The sequence below is a fragment of the Hemiscyllium ocellatum genome, chromosome 12 (assembly GCF_020745735.1).
Source record: "Hemiscyllium ocellatum isolate sHemOce1 chromosome 12, sHemOce1.pat.X.cur, whole genome shotgun sequence".
NCBI classification, from domain to species: domain Eukaryota; kingdom Metazoa; phylum Chordata; class Chondrichthyes; order Orectolobiformes; family Hemiscylliidae; genus Hemiscyllium; species Hemiscyllium ocellatum.
This window is the reverse complement of record NC_083412.1, coordinates 62,978,716-62,999,960: the sequence shown is the minus strand read 5'-3', so window position 1 is coordinate 62,999,960 and position 21,245 is coordinate 62,978,716. Positions and strand designations below refer to the sequence as shown.

The following is a 21,245-nucleotide window of genomic DNA, read 5'->3' as shown; positions in this document are numbered from 1 at the left end:
ATGACTGTAATGGCTGAATATGGAATACATAAGTTGCTACATGTATTGATAACCAGGCAACACAACATTCATTAGCAAATATTTACAACAACAATATTCTAAACATTATCTACTAGCATTTTACTGTGTAGTTGCAGCCTGTGTAATGAGATGCCAACTAGTGGCAATTCCAACTGAGTAGTGTATTACTGGATGTATGGTATATTGAGCTTTAACTCATGGCAAGTTTGACATGAAGCTTGTGTTGTTTGAAATTTGGTGTTGGGTGATGCAGTAATTTTCACTGTGGTTGGGTCTTCTTCACAGCAAGCAGGGTTTTCTGCCCAAAATGTGCTAAAAGCTGAAATTAACAGCAAAGCTGAAAATGCCTTGTTAACAGTTTAATTATTTCTAATTGATATAAACTTGCAAAGGATTTTTTAAAAATGTGGTTTTAATGAGAATAAATATTAGAATAAGACGGAAGGTTATCCTAATACTACTAAATAGGCCACAGATATGGTTTGACTACCACATTACAGGAAGAATATGACTGCACTAGAAAAGAGAAAATAGAGAACACTTAATTTTGTTGCCAGGACTGGAGAATTTTGGCTATGAGGAAAGATGAATAGACTGAGATTTTTTTTGGAACAGGTAAGACTGATTTGAGACGTATGAAATTGAGTCATGTAGGTAGAGTGAATTAGGAGGGACTTACTCCACTTGGCAGAGGTTGATAACTAGGGTGTATAGATTCAAAGAAATTAGTGAAACGATTGGCAGGGATGGTGGGAGGGTGTATGTTGAAGAGAATATTTTTCAAATTGAGGGTAGTGGTAATCTGGAGTTCAGTACTTCAAAGTATGTTTGGGACAGAAACCCTCATTCCATTTAAAAATACTCAGATAATCACTTGAAGTGCCAGAAGCTTTAATGATTGACGAAGTGCTGGAAATTGCAATTAAATGGGCCAACTCCTTCTCAGCTGAAGCTAATATATCGGCCTAAATCATCACCTTCTGGGTTTCAATGATTTGAAAGTGTAAACTAAATAATAATTCTTGTTTCTCATTTTCATAATGGTCTATGCCATTTCACCTGCATAAATAGGTAACTGACTCCCTGGTGTGAGTTTTATCATCAGCAGCTGATCAGATGCACCATGGTAATCCACGATATGATTTTCTGTCCTTTTGTTTGGGACTGCAAATATCCTCACCTGATATTTCTCTCCTCATCTAAGATTGGGTGTTCAGGGAGGAGAAAATGAGGACTGCAGATGTTGGAGAGTTGGAGTTGATAAAGCGTGGTGCTGGAAAAATCACTGCCCGAAATGTCAACTCTCTTGCTCCTTGGATGCTGCCTGACCGGCTGTGCTTTTTCCAGCTCCATGCAAGATTAGGTGTTTACTATGTGAGGGATATCATGTACACAAATCTGTATCATATTCCTCATAATGTGCAATGTATGTAACAGTTTGCATACAACTACACACAATTGCATCAATGAATTATAAGTGTGGCTAGGTACCTCTTTGAAAATTGTTGGATGTGAAGTCAGAAAGTTGACATATTATGAAATAGGAAGTGAAGTCAATTTGAGCATTTCATTTGCACAGGCTAGAAACCAGAATTAGTTTATAATTCTATAGACTAGAACTCAGTTGTCCAATCTTATTGCACAGGGCAGGGTGAGGAAGGGGTGAACATTTTGATTTTTCTCTTCCTTGGGAGGTGGAGAGTAAATTTCAGACATACATGTGTTGAGAAAGACGACAGTAAATATAAACTTCAAAAAAATCAAAGGAAATTAATTCATCATTTTAATTTCCCACACTCTTTTCCGTTGGTCCCTTTAACACCCTTCCCCCTCTCTCTTACCTCCTCAATCTGTATGTTTTACTCTGTCACTTTAACTTCAAGAAATAGTTGATGGGACAGTTCCTATAACACTATTATGCTACCCGCAAGATTTTGTGTTGAAATGAAAGTCGCCAATTTTTTTTTCCTTTAAAGAAACTTAAAGTATAATTTGGTAAAAGATGATTTTTTTTTAAAACAGGTAAGTTTTTCTGTGCAGAAATTCCCATTCTGTTATGTGCAGAGTTCAAATTGAATGTGCCTCTGAAAGTCTGATTGAGATAATTGGAGTGTCCTTACTGAATAATCAAAAGGAAAAACTACAAGGCTGACCAAATCGGGCCAGCACAAACCTGATCAATGCCAAAAGTATTTGGGAAAGATAAGTTCCTTTCTGCTATCCAACTTTCTTTGCCACTCATCTCCTTCCCTCCTCTTCATAGGGAACTATCTGAGTGAGCTACAAATTCAACAATCAGTAAAGCAGACATCAGGCTGTTTGAAATGCTCTGGCAGTCCATTTGTAAGACTAGAAGGAAACCTTGTAATGCTTGCCAATGTTAAACCAAAGAAAGTCAAAGATAGAAGACTGACAGAAAGAGACAAACAGACACACATGGTCCATTCCCCTAAGCTACATGTTTCTATTGATTGTAATTAAGGTTCATTATTACTGAAATAAGAGCCTCTTACAATCTTTATGTTTTTAAATCACCTGCTTAAAGAAAGGAAAATATTAGACTCATGAAAATTATGCTCAATAGAAACGGAACCCTTCCATCCATCCCACGCCTGACTAGAAGAGGGAATGTGTCCTGTTAAAATCCATACAATAAGTTACTCACCTCATTCGTACAATGTTCTTGCCTTTAGGTTTCGAAGGTTTTCTTGAGATGTTGGTGTAGACTCCTGTTCCTCCAGCCACTTAACTGACTGTTGGTGATCATTTCCACTCACCTGAACCCCGGTATAAATCTTAGGTTACTGAAATTATGAATTTAAATGAGGGCCAAGAGTAAAAGTAGTTCAGGTCTCATTGGCATGTAACTGCAAGACTGGTGTCCCTCCCACCCCCTCCAAACCCACACTTGCCCTACACTGATTGGTAGTTATCCAGGGATTCTTAAAAAAAGAGCATACAATCAAACACAATAAATCAGATCCTTATAAAGGGATTTTTTTTTCTAACCTGAAATAAAGGAAAATGAGAAACCAGAATTGTGAATATTATTAAGCATGTTGGATTGATTTTCCTGTTAGTGCTGAATGGAAAACAGCAGACCTGAAGTGTGCTCTGCCTGCTCAGACATGAATGCCTGAAAAGCTTACAATGTCCCGTAGTACAGTTTATTCCACCCCCTAAATAAAAAACAGTTGGAGTTTGACCCAGACAAGTAATTTCTGGAAAACAAATCAACAAGAAATTCTGTAAAGCAGCATCCTATTTGCTCCCAAGAGAAATAGCCTGCACTTCTGAGGGAAATATTTTCCTTTCCATGTGAAAACATATACTTTAAAACAAAGTTGAATGGATGGAATACATTATTTTACAAATTTTAAATTTGTTTGTTATAAATTCGGGTCTAAGGTGGCAAAATAAGTGACTTTTTAAATAAATGACATAAAACACAAAATTCAAGTAGATTAAAAAAATAAAGAGGGAAAAAAACAAAAATAGTTAGAGACGAGCAAAGTATTAGCTGACCATAAACAAAGTTGGCATGCAGCTCTAAGAAGATATTTTTGTTTATACTTATGAAATTAAACATATTTCAGTGTAATCTAGGCCTTTCCTGGAGCCCAAATAACCAGCAACTTTGTTTGGTTCAGTTTGGCTCACCTCAATTTGCTGGATTTGCTCATCCCTAACTTAAATAACCTGAATAAACAAACTGTCAGCTTTCGCCTACCGTACCGAGATCAGTCTTAAGATCTGTCGGCAGACTTAACTTTCTTGGTCCTTTTACTGAAACAACAGAAAGAAAAACAAAAGGTAACATTAATAATAGAAAACAAAATTTGCAAGAAAGCGTGGAAAAAAATTGTACAAAGATTGTAATGTTTGATAAAAGGGAAGCTGCACTGGACGACTGAGATCTCCAATACCTCATACATTTGCTGTTTTGCCCTTCAACAACACTTAGAAGCCAAATTATAAGGATTGATTTTTTTCATATGTTCAATCTATGGTTACTGTTTTATTTTTGTTATATTAGAAAAGCAACCCTTTTTCATTAAGAAAAATACACAATAAAGAACAGAAGTATTCAAATGACAGCTTCACAAAAGTAGAGCTATTTGATTTTATGAAACTGAGGGAGACAAAGAACGCAGTTCAATTCTGGTGGCCTTCAGATATTAAAAAAAAACAGAATTTGAGAAATGCATCATTGGACACCCTAAAGTACGTGTATTGAAGGTACTTTATTAGTCATTGGCATGACAAGTTATAAAAATTTGTATTTGGTGACTTTGAAACTGTGTGCCTCAAAAGGCAACGGAGATCGGTCACTGAATATTTTTAAGGTGGAGGTAGATAGATTCTTGATCGGAAAAGGAAATAAAAGTTTACCAGGGGAAGATGGGATTGTGGAAGTTGGAACACAAACCAATCAGCCATAACCTTTTTGCATGGTGCTGAAGTCTTGGAGGGCCAAATGGTCTACTTTTTCTCCTAATTCACGTCTTCATATGCATGTATGAGTGAACCATGTTCTAATAACAAAATATGATATTGAGCACTACCTTTTCCTCAAACAAATGCAAGCACTTGTGAGCACTGTGCAATAAATGGATCATAATAGATCCTCTTGTGATAAAGTCACAATTTTGAGAGTCATCAGTATGAAAATCATATTGTAAAATTAATGTGAAATCCTTCAACATTAAAATATGTTCCATATTCATGTAAATACATTTACAAACAAAAGATAATTTAGTTGTTTTCTTCAATAGACTTATTTGCAAAAGAGAGAGGAGTTGCAAACATGCCTCAGAAGCAAAGCATCTTGATGAAGGACTCCTGCCTGAAACATTAATTCTCCTGCTCCTAGGATGCTGCCTGACCTGCTGTGCATTTCTAGCACTACTCTAATCTTGACTCTAATCTCCAGCATCTGCAGTCCTCACTTTTGCCATCAGAAGCAATATGTTGAGAGACATACTGACACTTATGTATGATATTAAAGGTGCTGTCCACCATTACAAGACACATGTATAAACCAGGATGAATACTCTCCACTTGCCTGGATGAATACAGCACCAACAACACTTAGGAAGCTTTGCACCATCCAGGACAAAGCAATCCATTTAAATGGCACTACATCTACTACCTTCTATGTATACTACTTCATCACCAATGTACAGTGGCAATAATGTGTATTATCTACAAGGTGCACTGCAGCAACTCACCTATGTTCCTCAGATAGCACTTTGAAACTTACAACTAGATGGCCAAGGGCAACTGATGCATGGAAACACAATAACTTGCAAATCCCCTTCAAGCCACACAACATCCTGACCTGGAACGGTATTGCTGCTCCTTTACTGTAGCTGGGTCAAAATCCTAAAGCATTGAGAATACCAACATCCTTTGGACTGTAATGATTCAAGAGGTCAGCTTACCACTACCTACTCCAGGGCAATTAGAGTTGGACAATAAAAGCATGGCACTCAACATCCCATGAATGAACAGCTAAAAACAAACTCAACACAGAACACTGGTTGAATCAAATATTTCCATTGCACACTTCAGTATGAACACAACATTAAACAGGAAGATCAATGATAAGGTGTAAAAAAAAATCATTACCATTAAAACAAATCTATAAACTGCAGGTTTAATAATGGATTTTTACTGTTCATTTTCTTTATCTCTCTTCACTTGTTTCAATTGTTTAATAATCACATTTAGCTGGTGGACTAGGGAGTGAGGAGAACATTTTTTTTCTCAATTTCAATGGCAATGCCACTTACACCTCAGTTGTGCATCTCATAGGAATGAAAATGTATGATGTAGACTTTTCAGTCAGCAACAAAGCAATGACACTGATCATGAAAAAAAGTTGCTCACAAAGATCTGAAGATCTCTGTGGCAATGAGCTTCCCCTTCCCAAAGGCAGTTTAAAATTGTCACTAAATCAAAAAGATCTCTTTTCCTATGATGTTAGCAAGCGGTTAAACAACCAATTACTTTGAAGTATTCACAATACGTAAAACCGGAAGTTAAAAGCACTTAATCCTTCACTTTGATATTCAATTAAATGATTAAGCTTGGTTTAATACGGAAGTTAAACTAAAAGTAAAGTGTTTTGAAAATATAATTTATATTTTGAAATTTGCAATATTTAATCAATTTGGAGAAATTTGAAATGACACAAATATGAAATTGGCATTTTACGGCCAGTGAGTACTTTGAGAAGCAATTATGAATTCAGTTCTTAAAACCCAAGTTCCATCTCATTCAATAAATTGTAACTTGAGAATTTTATCAGTAAGACTAGCAATATAAGAGTAGAAGTTCTTTTCAACTGATTTAGATTGGGGGACAAAAACAAATAATATTTGAAAATGTACATATTGACTGTACTAGTCTTCAATTTTGAAGTTTCAAGATGGGTCAAGACGAAAATGTCTCATTTGTCAGTTTTATGGTGGTTTTTCTTTTGGCATCCTCTGGTAGGGCATAAAATGACCAACAGTAATCACACAATTTCTGTGTTACAGTAAATATGTTGTCTGTTTCAAAAGAGTAATGGCACTAAATATTGACAGTTTCATCTTGATTACCACTTTAAAATTTAAGTCAACATTGGGGGAGAAATGTATGCACACACAAGTACAAGTGACTTGGAGTTTCAGTGGAAAATCCCACAGAAACTAAAAGACAACACTTGTCCTTGTTTTATGTTTTATTGTTCTGCATGTCTCTTTTGCTTCCTTTCTTTTTTCTTCATAATTCTTTTCGTCTTTTGTTTTATTTGCTGCTTTTGGGTAGGAAATGATAGGTGGTGAGAAAGGAAATAAGCTGCTGGGCAGAAACAGGCCACATTTTCTCTGGACTTATCTGACATTCAAAACGTATAAGCATTGTCCTCATAAGCATTGCTGTCCTTCTTTCTTTGGGATCAATATTGACTTTCTTCCAGATTTGTGGGTGAGATGACAAGATAGTTCAACGTTGAATCTACATATCCAGCTGCAGGTGTTTAAATAGGTGGGTGGCTGGGATGCCTGGGTTTTTGCAAACTCCTATTTTTTGCCATTGACCTCCATTGGGGTCTGTCAGAGACACTCTCAATATAGCACTATTGCAAGGCTCAGACTAAACAGCTTGCAAAAACTGCCAACTATTTAGCATGACAGCTTCTATTTACATAGAACCTTTAAAATCATAGAATATCCCAAAGTGTTTCATATGAACATTATAAAACACAATACAACAGAGTCACATAAGGAGTTATTGGGTCAGATAATCAAAGGTTGGATCTAAGAAGTAGGTTTTGAAAGATTTTCTCAGAAAGCCAAAGACACATTGGCTTTTTTTGGAAGGAGATTGAAGTACTGCACAAAGATAGAAATTTCTTTCTACCACTGTAATGGGACTTTAGTACAATAACATCTGGAATATTGTGTGGCGTTTTGGTCTCCATATTTAAGATATACTTGCACAGGAGGTTTGTTAAATTGGTCCTTGAGATGAAGGGATTATCCTATGATGAGGCTGAATAAGCTAGTCCTGTATTCTCTGGTATTTAGAAGAATAAGAGGGTATTTCATTGAAACATCAAAGATTAAGAAGAAGCTTGAAAAGATAGAGATTCCTTGAAAATTAGGAATCCTACAGAACCATTTTTCATCAGAACCATTAATGATTGCCGAAACATTTAGATTTCAAAATCAGAATCTTTTATTTTCCAGTTCACAGGAAATACAGCCATTCTGACTCAAGATTGGGATACAGACAGACTCTAATCTCACTCCTCTAATGCACTGTCTGAGCTGAGATGTCACCAGTTTTTTATAAAACATTAAATTATCTTGAGAATGTGATAACTTGAAATTGGTTCTGGGATTTACATATTAATGAACCCAAACCTGCAACCCATTCTAAAAGATAAAAGACTTAACAGCAATCTAGATTTGTTCAATATATTGTATCAACTGCATGCATGACACTGTGATCTTTTGCTACAAATTCTGTGTCTTATGATCCTGCTCTACATCTACCTCCAAAAGCTAGTACTTCCAAATAAAGCTGTCCAATTTACATGGGAACCCTGATGGGCTCTCCAAGTTACTTCTACCAAAAGGACAGTCCTTACTTAGACATTTTCTATTTCAAACAAGTAGAGGACACTTTGGTTATAGCAGGACAAGTTAATAACTACCGTAGAAATGACCCACTACTATCGAAAGTGATGGATATGGTGCTTTGTGGTAAATTGGAAGCTAGAACTATCCATACATGCAGAATGTATCCCATGGGGAATGAGGGTCATCATTCCACCACAGCTAAAACATTGTATGTTAATTCAACTACATGAAGGTCACTGTGGCATTGTCAGAATGAAGGGTTCAATTTCGAAATTGAGAAGGCAGGAATATCTGCAGCTTGTAAAAGAGTTTTCAATCCATCTATTTTAGCATCATTACACCTATGGGAATAGACATAAAGAGGTATGAAGGCTGAGTTGATTTGTCTGTCTGTCTCTCTGTCATTATACTAGCTAAGAGTGAATCAATTCCAGAAGTAGAAAAGGCATGAGAGAAGATTTCATAGAACAGGCAAAATTGGACAGAGTTACGGAAGCAAAATAATTGTCTTTTTGGTAATGGCACTAATATGAAGTCAGAAGCTCTTCAGTGTCAAACATGATACTGAGTTGCAAACAAACTAGCTTAATCTTGGACTACTGCCAATCCTGGAACAGAATCAGCAGCTAAAGAAAGGAAGTTTGGGCAGAAACTAGAAACAATGGCTTCAACCATTCCTGATATTTAGTTGGGGGAAATTTCTGCCTGGACTACGGATTAGCAATTTTGTAATTTAACAATAGTACAGGAGTTGAAAGAGGTTGTGGTTGTGTGGTAGAGCTGGGTGTCATCAGCATCCAAGTGAAAACTAGTGCAGTGTTTTTAGATGATGCCAATGAAGGGCATCATGTTTTTGAAAAATAGAAGAGGGTCAAGGATAGATCTTGGGGACACCAGAGATAATGGTGTGTGAGAGCTGGAAGAAAAGTAATTTGAAATGGCTACGATTAGACAGATAAGAATAGACCCAGCTGGGAGCCGATTTATCCAGCTGCAGCTATAAACTTCTGTGAAACATTTGAAAATCTTGCAACATGTCCCATTTCATTGCTAGACACAACCAATTACATCAATCAACAGTGGGACCCAAGGACAATAGCCATTTTAAACAGGCTGTCTGCTGCAATGTTAATGTTGATCAAGGAATGACTCTTACAGCACAAAAATGCATACAGCCAAAATAGGTCTTCATTAAAAACATCTTCATCTACAAGTATAATGATGTGAATCCCCAAATACTCCTTTATAAAATGATATAAACCCCACCCCCAGCTTTTGTATAACACCCAAAACACACCTTTGGTAGGTACCCATGCCAGAATCCCTGTCTCTAACATTGGTAGGTTTGTCACTCATGACTATAACTTCGAGACTAAGAAAATAGCCTATGCCCTTCTTCTTCCTACCAAAGTGCATAACCTAACACTTTCCTATATTGTATTTCATCTGACACTTCTTTGTCCACTCTCCTAGCCTATTCAAGTCTTTCTGCAACCTCTGCACATCCTCAACATTAACTGTCCCTCCATCTTTGGTTGATCTGCAAACATAGCAATAAAGTCTTCTGTTCCTTCATCTAGATCATTAATCATGAAAAGTTTTTTGTCTCAAAGCAGACTCATGTGGAACTCTAGCTGTCATCCTGAAAAATACCACTTTATCTCTATTCTCTGCTTTCTGGTAGGCAGCCAATCCTCTATCTATGCCAGTGCATTGTCTCTAACACCATGGGCTCTTGTCTTATTTCTGGTAGGATTCAAACTCATGTCTACAGATTATTAACCTAGATATTATCACTGTACTACCACCCTCCCGAATCCTTGAGATTTCAATCACAATCAGGATGGTGGAACAAACCAGGACTGATGCAGCTGAATCAACTGAAGTTGAAAACATTCATGAGGTAGATCTGTTAGACTTTGGACAGAGCCAGTGTGAATAGCCGTAATACTAAACTCATCTCCATATAACTTAATACTGTCCAATCCCCCTCAGTTCAGGAATTCCCCACTTATGTTTGGGTGACCACCCCCATGCCTTCCACATCCTACATGACTTTTGTTTCCCTGGCCCCCAATGCCTCATATTCACCATGGACATCCAGTCCAGATACACTTCTATTCCCCAAGGCCTCCAAGCCCTCCGTTTTTTCCTCGCCTGGCGCCCCCACCAGTACCCTTCCACTGACTCTCTCATTCGTTTGGCTGAACTGGTCCTCCACCTCAATGATTTCTCCTTTGAATCCTCCCATTTCCTCCAGATCAAAGGGATAGCCATGAGCACTGGCATTGGCCCCAGATATGCCTGTCTTTTCATCGGGTATGTGGAACAGTCCATCTTCCACAGGTACACTGGCACCATTCCCCACCTTTACCTCCACTACATTGATGACTGTATTGGCGCCACCCTATGCTCCATGAAGAAGTTGAACAGTTTGTTAATTTCACCAACACGTTTCACCCTGATCTTAAGTTCACCTGGACTCTTGGACCTTCCTCCCCTTCCTGGACCTCTGCATCTCCATCAACGGTGACCAACTCAACACGGACATCTTCTATAAACCCACCGACTCCCACAGCTACCTGGGCTATATCTCCTCCTGTAAACATGCTATACCTTATTCCCAATTCCTCTGCCTCCTCCGCATCTGTTCCCAGGAGGACCAGTTCTACCACAGAACACACCAGATGGCCTCCTTCTCCAAAGACTTCAATTTCCCTTCCCATGTGGTCGATGATGCCCTCCAATAGATCTCATCAAATTTGGACACCTCTGCCCTTGAACGCTGCCCCTCCAACCACAACAAGTACAGAATCCTCCTGGTCTTCACCTTCCATCCCACCAACCTCCGGATACATCGCATCTTCCTCTACCATTTCTGCCACCTACAAACGGACCCCACCACCAGAGATATATTTTCCTCCCCACTCCTATCTGTATTCAGTAAAGACCATTCCCTCCACCACTCTCTTGTTAGGTCTACAACCCCCACCAACCCACCCTCCCCTCCCGGCACCTTTCACTGCCACTGCAAGAATTGCAAAACTTGTGTCCACATCTCCCCCCTCATCTCCCTCCAAGGCCCCAAAGGAGCCCTTCTCATCCATCACAGATTTACCTGAACTTCCACACATGCCATTTACTGTATCTGTTGCTTCCGATGCAGTCTCCTCTACACTGGGGAGACAGGACTCTTACTTGCAGAACATTTCAGAGAATATCTCCAAGACACATGCACGAAGCAACCCACCACCCAGTGGCTGAACACTTTAACTACCCCTCACACTCTGTCAAGGACATGCAGGTGCTGGGTCTCTTCCATCATCAAAACCTAACCATCCGATGCCTGGAGGGAGAACGCCTCATCTTCTGCCTTTGGACCCTCCAAACACATGGGATTAATGTGGATTTCACCAGTTTCCTCATTTCCCCTCACCCCACTTTATCCCAGATCCAATTTTCCAACTCGGCACCACCCTCATGACCTCTCCTACCTGTCCAGCTTCCTTCCTACCTATTCGCTCCACCCTCCTCTCTGACCTATCACCATTACATTCACCTCCATCTACCTATCGCACTCTCAGCTATCTTCCACCAGCCCAACTCCCTCCCATTTATCTCTCTACTCCCTTGTCTCATAAGCCTCATTCCTGATGAAGGACTTATGCCTGAAACGTTGATTCTCCTACTCCTCGGATGCTGCCTGACCTGCTGTGCTTTTCCACCCTCGACTCTGATCTCCAGCATCTGCAGACCTCGCTTTCTCCTGAATAGCTGTAATAGGTAACTTCTGTAGATGAGCAACTACAAGTCGCAAAAAATCATTATCAAGGATAGCCAGACAGTATTAAAGAAATTCATGGGAACATTAGGTCACTTTGGCAATATGCATATAAACTTGGTTTATCACAACAAGCCATTTTCAAGTAATTTACAAGTCCTAATCTAGAAAACAATATAGTGGAGTAACATGACCACTTTACAACAGGGATATATGGGTATTGAATGCACAAGAAAGCTAGCATGTGAATCTATGTTCTTACCAGGGATAAATCAGGATATTCAATAGCTCATGAAATACATGCGAGGCCTCGAAATGTACCAACCCCAGCAGTGGTGATGGGGGGGGGGGGGCTCTAAATCCACACTGTGACTCATCTATTCTTCGAACAAGACTGGAAACTGACTTATTCACATTGTGTAGGGAAGTTTACATCCTTGGTATAGATTACAGCTTCAAAATTCCTTAATTGTTCAATGACTTAGCAACATGTATGCTAATTCTTGCTGACACATGAATTCTATTTTCAAGTTAGTCAGTCCTACAATGGATAGCATTCACTGGCAAACCATTTTAAGACATGTGTGCTAAATGGGGAATTACCCACATCACATTGTCAACCCATTAGCCACACTCAAACTGGTTAGTAGAACACATGTTACTTACTATCAAATGTATACTCATCAAATGTTGAGTAACAAAACAAGAGTTTCATGCTGCATTGCTACATATTCATGCAATATCAATGAAGAAAGATTTACCATCCCCAGCACAATTTCTGCTTGAAAGGCAAGTGCAAATGACCTTCACCTGCAACCATTGTCTTATCATTCTGAGACACCAGATATTCTTCTTCAAAGATAGAGGAGAATGAATAAGATAAATGGCCAGTGAACAGTTTAGAACTATCGCAATTGCTCACTAGGCTGATAGTGTGAGTTAGAAATACAAATACATTTACTTGTATTACAGCAAAAATTTCTAATATGCAACCAGCTAAGATTGTACTAAGTAATTACTGATTATAATGCTACATTGCAAAGAAACAAAATGTAGCTCAGACCAATGTACAAAACACCATACATAAACAGAGTGAGGAAGGAATTCTCATCATGATGATTGAGCAATGATGTTGAGCAACAGCAGCCAGCAGCAAGGCAATCAAATTGTTTACCAAAAGCAATGAACTGTGAGCATGTGCAATCAACTCAAATGGGTCCACAACCATCAGATGAGGAGGAGTTATAGAATCACAGAGTCATACAGCATGGAGACAGACTCTTCGGTGCAACTAGTTCAAGCTGACCATGTTCCAAACTAAAACTAGTCCCACTTGCCTGTATTTGGTCCATTTCCCTCCAAACCTTTCCTATTCGTGTACTTAGCCAAATGTCTTTTAAATGTTATAACTGTACTTGATCAATCACTTCCTCTGGCAGTTTATTCCACAAACGAACCACTCTCTGTGTAAAAAAGTTGCCCTCATATCCTTTTTAAAACTTTCTCCTCTCACATTAAAAATATGCCCCCTAGTTTTGAACTCCTCCACCTAGGGAAAAGACCCTTTCTATTCACCTTATCTATGCACCTCATCATTTTATAAACCTTCATAAAGTCACCCTTCAACCTCTTACACTCCAAGTGAAAAACATCCCAGCCTGTGCAGCATATTTATAACTCAAGCCTCCTATTCCTGGCAACATTCTGATAAATCTTTTTCGAACCTTCTCCAATTTAATACTATCTTTCCTGTAGCAGGACGATCAGAACTGTACATAGTACTCCTGAAGAGACCTCACCAATGTCCTGTACAATCTCAACATGGCCTATACTTTGTCAAATCTTCAAAGGGTTACCTTGAAGATTACATGGTCAATCTAACAAATGTTTTATTTGTTTATATAATTAACAAATTGATCACATGCCTATGTATAACTATATGTATCAGCTTGTGAATTGTTATGTCTTTAAAAATAGTGTGATGTTGTGTTATAACCCACAGTTAATATGCGGATAGAACAGTCAAGAACAGAAATAACTGAAGAAATTCAACAGATCTGGCAACATCTGTAGATAGAAAAAAAGAGTTAACATTGAGTCCAGTGACCCTTCAGAAGAATCCATTCTACAGATGCTGCCACATCTGCTGAAGTTTTCCAGAATTTCTTGTTTATGTTCCAGATTTCCAGCATCTGTAGTTATTTGCTTTTATTGTAACATAAGAGACATGCTTGTGACATTATAACTATCTTAGCATTTGATGTCAGGGTATTAAGATCTTAATCTCCATATCAACTGGGACCACTTGAAGAATGACGCTGTGAAAGCTTACTGGTAACTGAATAGCTTAATACCAGCCCAGATACTGAAGTGCTTGTGTCACTCATATTTGTCTATATCAGGAGCAGTAATAAGTGTCTGTTATGTCTTTCAATACCACAATATCCACATCTAGTTCTTTTCTTACAGGAACTAATGTAAGCATTGCCACATCAGGTACAAATACATGCTGGAGGCAAGACCCACAGTGGTGACATTTTACTATTAATTACCCACAATAAGCAGCACCCTAATGCCATGAGCAAACACTGAACAGCACAGGGAGAGTCAGCAGTGTGTAACATTCATGCAACACGCAGTAGGAGTTTACTATGCAGAAATGAATCATGAATCTTAATTCCTAAACATATTTTCAGGGGTTAGACAATTTCTCCTTCATTACATTTAAAATTAATATGTTTTCTTTGAATTTGTTCAACATTAAATGTTTTGGATCCCAAGTTAAAATAATAATCTATCATTCTGAGTAACTGTTATTCCTCTTTTCCCTCTGGCACAGTTGACCTCACCACCGTTCTCAATGCCTTTGCTCAGCTGTGTCTCTCTGTTTCATTGGCCTCATATGGTTCCACTACTAATAAACTGATTTTAGTTACATCCTGCACTGTTAGCTTGAATAGTTCCAAGGACATACCTTTGGTCCACCCAGCTACGTGCAACACACAGATCCACTTTTCTATCAGTTCTCTCAACCTCATGTGCTTAAACCACTGTGCTGTCAAATAGCTTGTCTGACATCAGGTCATGGATAAGTGATAATATCTTCAAATAGGGGTGGGAGGAAAATACAATATGTAAATATAAACTGAGCAATATTATACAATAACTGTTTATTTCTGGTATGCAGAACTCCTATGAGCAATTATTCACCATAAAAATACTTGGACATCCTTTCTCTCCCTCACAAAGCATTTAAAAAGCAGTATGTACTGAAATGCAATATCAAATACCTTCTATGCATTGGAAAAGTGTCCAAAAGCACTTCAATAGTGTTAACAGATCCAAAAAACTGAAAATAAACAACAAATATATTGGAGATCACTTCATGCAGATCCATGTAATGAAAGCAAGATGGGCAGTTAAAGTTGGTGCATCGATCCTGCTGTTTCCTAGTTTGACTTGTTCTTCTGAGCAGGTAGCAATGATTTATTTTAAGCTGGTTGGAATCTTTTAATCAAGTGTGTAGATCAACATCCGATGACATTATTGAGCCTTCATTATTGAGTGCAGATTATGTTTTGGCATTTCAATCAGGAAAAGGTAGCAGGAAGAGGCATCAGCATTAGAACAGTACAGCCAGGCTTTTTTAACTTGTCTGTTGGGTTTCACTTGCCTTGAGCTTTTCTCCCCGACACTAGGAAAATCCCTCCCTATGACTTACCTTGGTGATAGTGACCATACTTTTACTGCTAATTGCCAGCTTCCTACCACCTGAGGATTCACTCCTGCCCACCAGCCTGCTGTCACTTTTCAGTTTGGGCAGGTAGCTGGCTGGTCGAATGTAGCTGAGTTCTAGGATTTAAACGTAAACTTAACCATACAACTCAGTAACATGTGTATTAACTAATCTAATCAAAACAAGTTGTCTGTTAATTGGGCCTTTTAAACTCTCCTGCATTTTACAACTGTACATATTAAATTATCCAATTTGATCTCTGTGGGGTATAAAAGAGCAGGAACAGATTAACTGCCTGTTATACATGCTGAACAATTTTCATTTGCGTTATGAAATGTCATTTAACAACAGTTGATCCACTGATGACTGTCATTTACCTTTGAGTTGGATTCTAATGTATAGAAAAAGGTAATTATGTGACGTGTACTCACCACAGGCTTTGTGCAAATTATAAAGTATTTATTCCACTGAAATGTTATGACTCCTCGCATACAAAGGAGTCTCCACGGGAAGTATCAGTGAGCATTATGTAAGACTTCCTTTTAACATCTAGCAATTTGAAAATGTTGAGAGATTATTTCTATTTAATCCTATTTGTATTAGCTTGCCTTGAATTTCTTATTTCATTAATCTTTTATATTTAATTTTAAATTCATTCTTGTGATATTGTTGGATAGGTTATCATTTAATGTCCATCCCTAACTGCCCGAGAAAAGGTGCTGGCTGATTGCATTCTTGAACTGCTGCAGTCCTTGGGATGCAGGGACATCCACATGCTGTTAAGGTGTTCCAGGAATGTCACCCAACAACACTGAAGGAATGACATTATATATCCAAGTCAGGATGGTAATTGGCTTGGAGAAGAACTTGCAGATGGTGGTGTTCCTTTGCATTTGCTTCTCTGGTCTTTCCAGGTTTGGGAGGTACTATTAGAGGAGCCTTATTGAGCTATTGCAGTGCATATTGTAGATGGTACTGACTGCTGCCACTGCACCAATCATGTAAGCTGCTTTGTCTTGGATAGTATCAATCTTTGAATGTTATTAAAGGTGCACTCATCCAAACAAGTGGAGAACATTCTATCAAACTTCTGACTTATGCCTTGGAACTGGGCAGGGAGACAGGAGGCATGTCAGTCTCTGCAGAATTTCTAGCCTCTGACTCGCTCTTGTAGCCACACTAATGTATGGCTAGTTCAGTTTCTGGTAGCCTCCAGGATTTTTAAAATATTCATTCATGGGATGTGGGTGTAGCTGCCTGGGCCAGTATTTATTGCCCATCCCTAATTTCTTTACTTGACTGGCTTGTTAGTGTCATTTCAGAGGGCAGTTACAAGTCTACCACACATCAGGAGTCACATGTAGGTAAGAATTACAAATTTCCTTCTGTAAATTACATTAATGAACAAGATGGTGTCTTTTTTATAACGATCAACAATGGATATGTGGTTGCCATTAGGTTTGCTTTTAATTCCAAAATAATAATTATCATTAATTAATTAAGAAAAAATTCATCATCTGCAATAATGGGATTCAAAGTCCCCAGATTATTAATCTAGTGACAAAATTACCACACTCTGTCTCCTCTTGGCTGAGTCTCAGTGATGTTAATGCCGTTGAATGGCAAGGGACAATGGTAAGATTCTCACTTCTCGGCAATAGTCATTGCCTGCTATTTGTGAAGCACAAATGTTACTTGCCACTATCAGAGCAAACCTGGATGTTCTCCATGTCTTGCTGGTGTTGGACACAATTGCTTCAGTATCAGAGTTGTCAGGAATGTGTAATGTTCATATGTGAATATCCCAATTCTGACCATATGATTGAGAGAAGATAATTAATGAAGCAACTGAAGATGATTGGGCCAAAACAACCACTTTGAAGAATCCCTGCAGAGATGTCCTGGGACTAAGGTGATTGCGCTCCTATGCCAAAACCCGAAGACAGCTCACTGGATCTGAAATATTAACTCTGCTTTTTCTCCACAGATGCTGTTAGACCCACTGAGATTTTCCAGCAATTTCTGTTTTTGTTTCTAATTTCCAGCATTTGCGGTTCTTTCGGCTTTTTGGTTAGTCAGTAACTATTTGTCTTTGTGCTAGGTATGTTTCCAACCAGAGGAGAGTTTCTTCCTGATTCCCACTGACTCCAGTTTTGCGAGGTCTACTTCATGTTTCACTCGCACAAATGTTGCCTTAATGTTACGGACAGGCATTTCCACCTCTGGACTTCAAGTTTTATGTCTATATTTGAAACATCGTTATAATAAAATCAGTGGCTGAATGTCTCTGGTGGAACCCAGACTGAGTGTCAATGAGTACATTTTTGTTTTGTAAGTGCTGCTTAACAGCATTATCAACAACTACTTCAATTACTTTGCTGAAATTGAGAGCAGACTGCTAGGGCATTAATCGGCCAGGTTGAAATGACCCTACTTTTGTGCACAGGTAAGAGCTGGGCAGTTTTCCATGTTAGTGGACAGCCAAACAGATCGAATGTTTTAAGTCTGACATGACTCACTATCATACTCAAAATATTAACTCTCACTCTTCTCCAGCAATTTCTGTTTTGATTTCAGATTTCCAGCAACCATAGTATTTTGCTTCAATTTTCCACATTGTTAGATCGATGCCAGTGTTGTAGGTATACTTGGCTAGAGGGGCAGGTAAATCTGGTACACAAGTCTTCAGTATTATTTTGGAATGCTATAAGGGTCTATAGCCCATGCAATAACCACTGTTTCTTCAATTTAATTGATTGAAGATAAGCATCTGTGATTCTGGGTCATCAGAAGAAACTCAAAATAGATCAAGCACTCAGCACTTCTGGCTGAAGATGGATGAAAATGTTTTGCATTTTGCACTAATGTGGAGGGGTCCTCCTGCATTGAGGATGGGGATATTTGTGGAGCTTCCTCTCCCTGTTAATTATTTAACTGCCCATGACAATTCACAATTGGTTATGCTTAGCCCTGGCAATCACATTTATATGAGTAGTCTTTTACTGTAGCTTCACCATTTGACCACTTCATTTTTAGGTAATATGATATTGTTTCTGGCATGCCTTCTTGTACTCATGAAACTACGGTTGATGTTAATGGTGGAGTGAGGGATATGCAAGATCATAAGCTTGTATATTATGGTTGAATACAAATCTGTTGCTGATGACCCTTAGAGTCTCATGGATGCTAATTGAGTTGCTAGATCTGTTTGAAATCTAATCCATTTAGCATAGTGATAGAGCTACACTACACTATCCTCAATGTGAAGATGAGACTTCATTTCCACAAGAGTTATGTGGTGATCACTTCTACAGATATCATTACTGGTGACTGATAAAAGTTTTGAGGATGAGATCAAATAGATATTTCTTTTTTGTTGGTTTTCACCCATCACAAATCCAGTCTAGCAGCTATGTCCTTTAGAACACAACCAGCTCATTCACTAGTGATACAACTGAGCCACACTTGATGGGAGATTGAGGCCCCTATCCTGAGTCCATTTTTTTACCTTTGCCACTCTCAGTACTTCTTGCAAGTGGTATTCATCATGGTGAAATAATGATTCATCAGCAAGGGTGCAGAAGGTGGAAAACAACAGAAGCCTTCCATAGTAGCAGATTTCATACAGTCTGGAGTAAATGCTGAGGACTTCCAGGACAATTACACCACTGTGCTGTTACCTTGGGTGGCTTTGACCTGCCGGTATGACAGATCATGCCCATGGACGGTGATGTTGGGTCTGGGATGTTGTCTGTGTGATATGACTCTGTAAATATGACTATGTTAAGCTGTTGCTTGGCTGGACTATAGGACAGTTTTCCCACTTCTTGCACAAGTTCCAAAGTTTTGATAAGGAAGATTTTGTAGGGTCAGCGTTGTATTTTCTGCTGCTGTGGTCCCTGCCAAGTTGTCGACCTGGTTTCATTATTTTTTTCAGATTTTGTAGTTTTGACTTTGAGTGGTTTACTGGGCTATTTTGGAAGGCAATTTAAGACTCAAACACATCACAGTGGATCTGGAGTCATATGTAGGCCAAACCAGGCAAGGCTTTTTCCAGTTTCATGTGGAATGTTGGCATTACTGGCTGGCCAGCATTTATTGACCATCCCTAGTTACCCTTGATAGCAGATTTCCTTCCCTTTAAAGGCATCTGTGAACTAAATGGCAGTCTAGTTTGTGTGACAATGTTTACATGGTCACCATTAGGCTAGCTTTTAATTCAAATTTCACGATTAGCCATAGTGGGATTCAAACTCAGACCATTAACCTCCAATTTAGGATTATTAGTCAAGTAACATGACCCTATGCCACTGCCTCCCTTAGGAGAACTTCTGCCCACTGTGACTTCTCTGAGATCAGTTTGAGAAATAAAACTCAGAACATGTTCAGTACATGGTGGTATAATGTCTTTAATCAATATTTCATTCATACCTATGGAAAATGTAATCTCTGCAAATTTAGTATAGAAGGGAACTTAGTCCTGTGTGTGCTACTAAATAATAAAAGTTCAGCCTATTTGCACCAACTCGACGACGCTAATTGTGAAGGTGACTTGTATCATGCACAATATCTCAAACAGATATAATGAGACAACAATGCAGGCCACAAACAACAAGTAATGATAGGTAGAAACCAATTACCTTTACCTGAAGTGGGAGATTTGCAGCGTTCAATCTCCAGTGATACAGGGTTATCGAGAAGTTCAGTCAAACCTAAAAACAGGAATAAATAAACAATTATCATGGTATTAGATTAAAGAATAATGTTCTTTAATTCCATAACTAATGCTGAAACATTATCGGAGGATGCTGAAACAATAATTCCAACTGAATAAGGCATTATTTAAAAGGTTATGTACTGTTACACATATTAAATGTACATAAGACTTGATGCTCCAAGCCAGAACTTTCAAATCTTTGCTTATATTACCTTTTCAAAAAACCAATGATTTTTCCAAACAAATGGTCTGTCTCCAGAGTAATTCAGAGAATTGGAAGATTAATAATTTTGATTCCTCTGCAACAATGTGACAAGAGTTTAATAAAAATGCAACAGTTCTGGCAGCATACATGGAGCAAGAAACAGAATTAATGATACAAGTCCAATTTGACACTTATTTAGAAAAAGAAAGATTTGCTTTTTTTGGGATGATTTACAGTTGCAGGAACATCAGACTGTCATGGAATAGTCATAAATTTTATGCAATGATTGAGCTTCGTATTTCACTAACATATTTTGATTAGACACTGCTAGAAAATGTTCCGGGTCTGTATTCATTAAATGCATCGGTCAGTCCAGAATACTAGGCGAAAGTGAGGACTGCAGATGCTGGAGATCGGTCGAGAGTGGTGTGCTGGAAAAGCACAGCAGGTTCAGGCAGCATCCGAGGAGCAGGAGAATAGATGTTTTGGGCAAGAGTCCTCATCAGGAATGAGGTTTGTGAGCTGAAGGATGCAGAGATAAATGAGAGGGGGATGGGGCTGGGGAGAAGGTAGCTGAGAGTATAATAAGTAGATGGAGGTGGGGGTGATAGGTCGGAGAGGAGGGTGGAGTGGATAGGTCAGTAGAGAGG

General features: G+C 38.6%; 1 protein-coding gene across 1 annotated transcript in view; it reads right to left on the bottom strand.

Annotated features, from left to right (window-relative positions):
• The window catches only part of stxbp5l (syntaxin binding protein 5L), a 512,076-nt gene that overhangs the window by 78,705 nt on the left and 412,126 nt on the right, over nt 1-21,245 (bottom strand). The window contains exon 20 of the mRNA XM_060832791.1: nt 20,320-20,385. Within this exon, the coding sequence (XP_060688774.1) occupies nt 20,320-20,385 (66 nt within the window). The remainder of the gene's footprint in view (nt 1-20,319; nt 20,386-21,245) is intronic.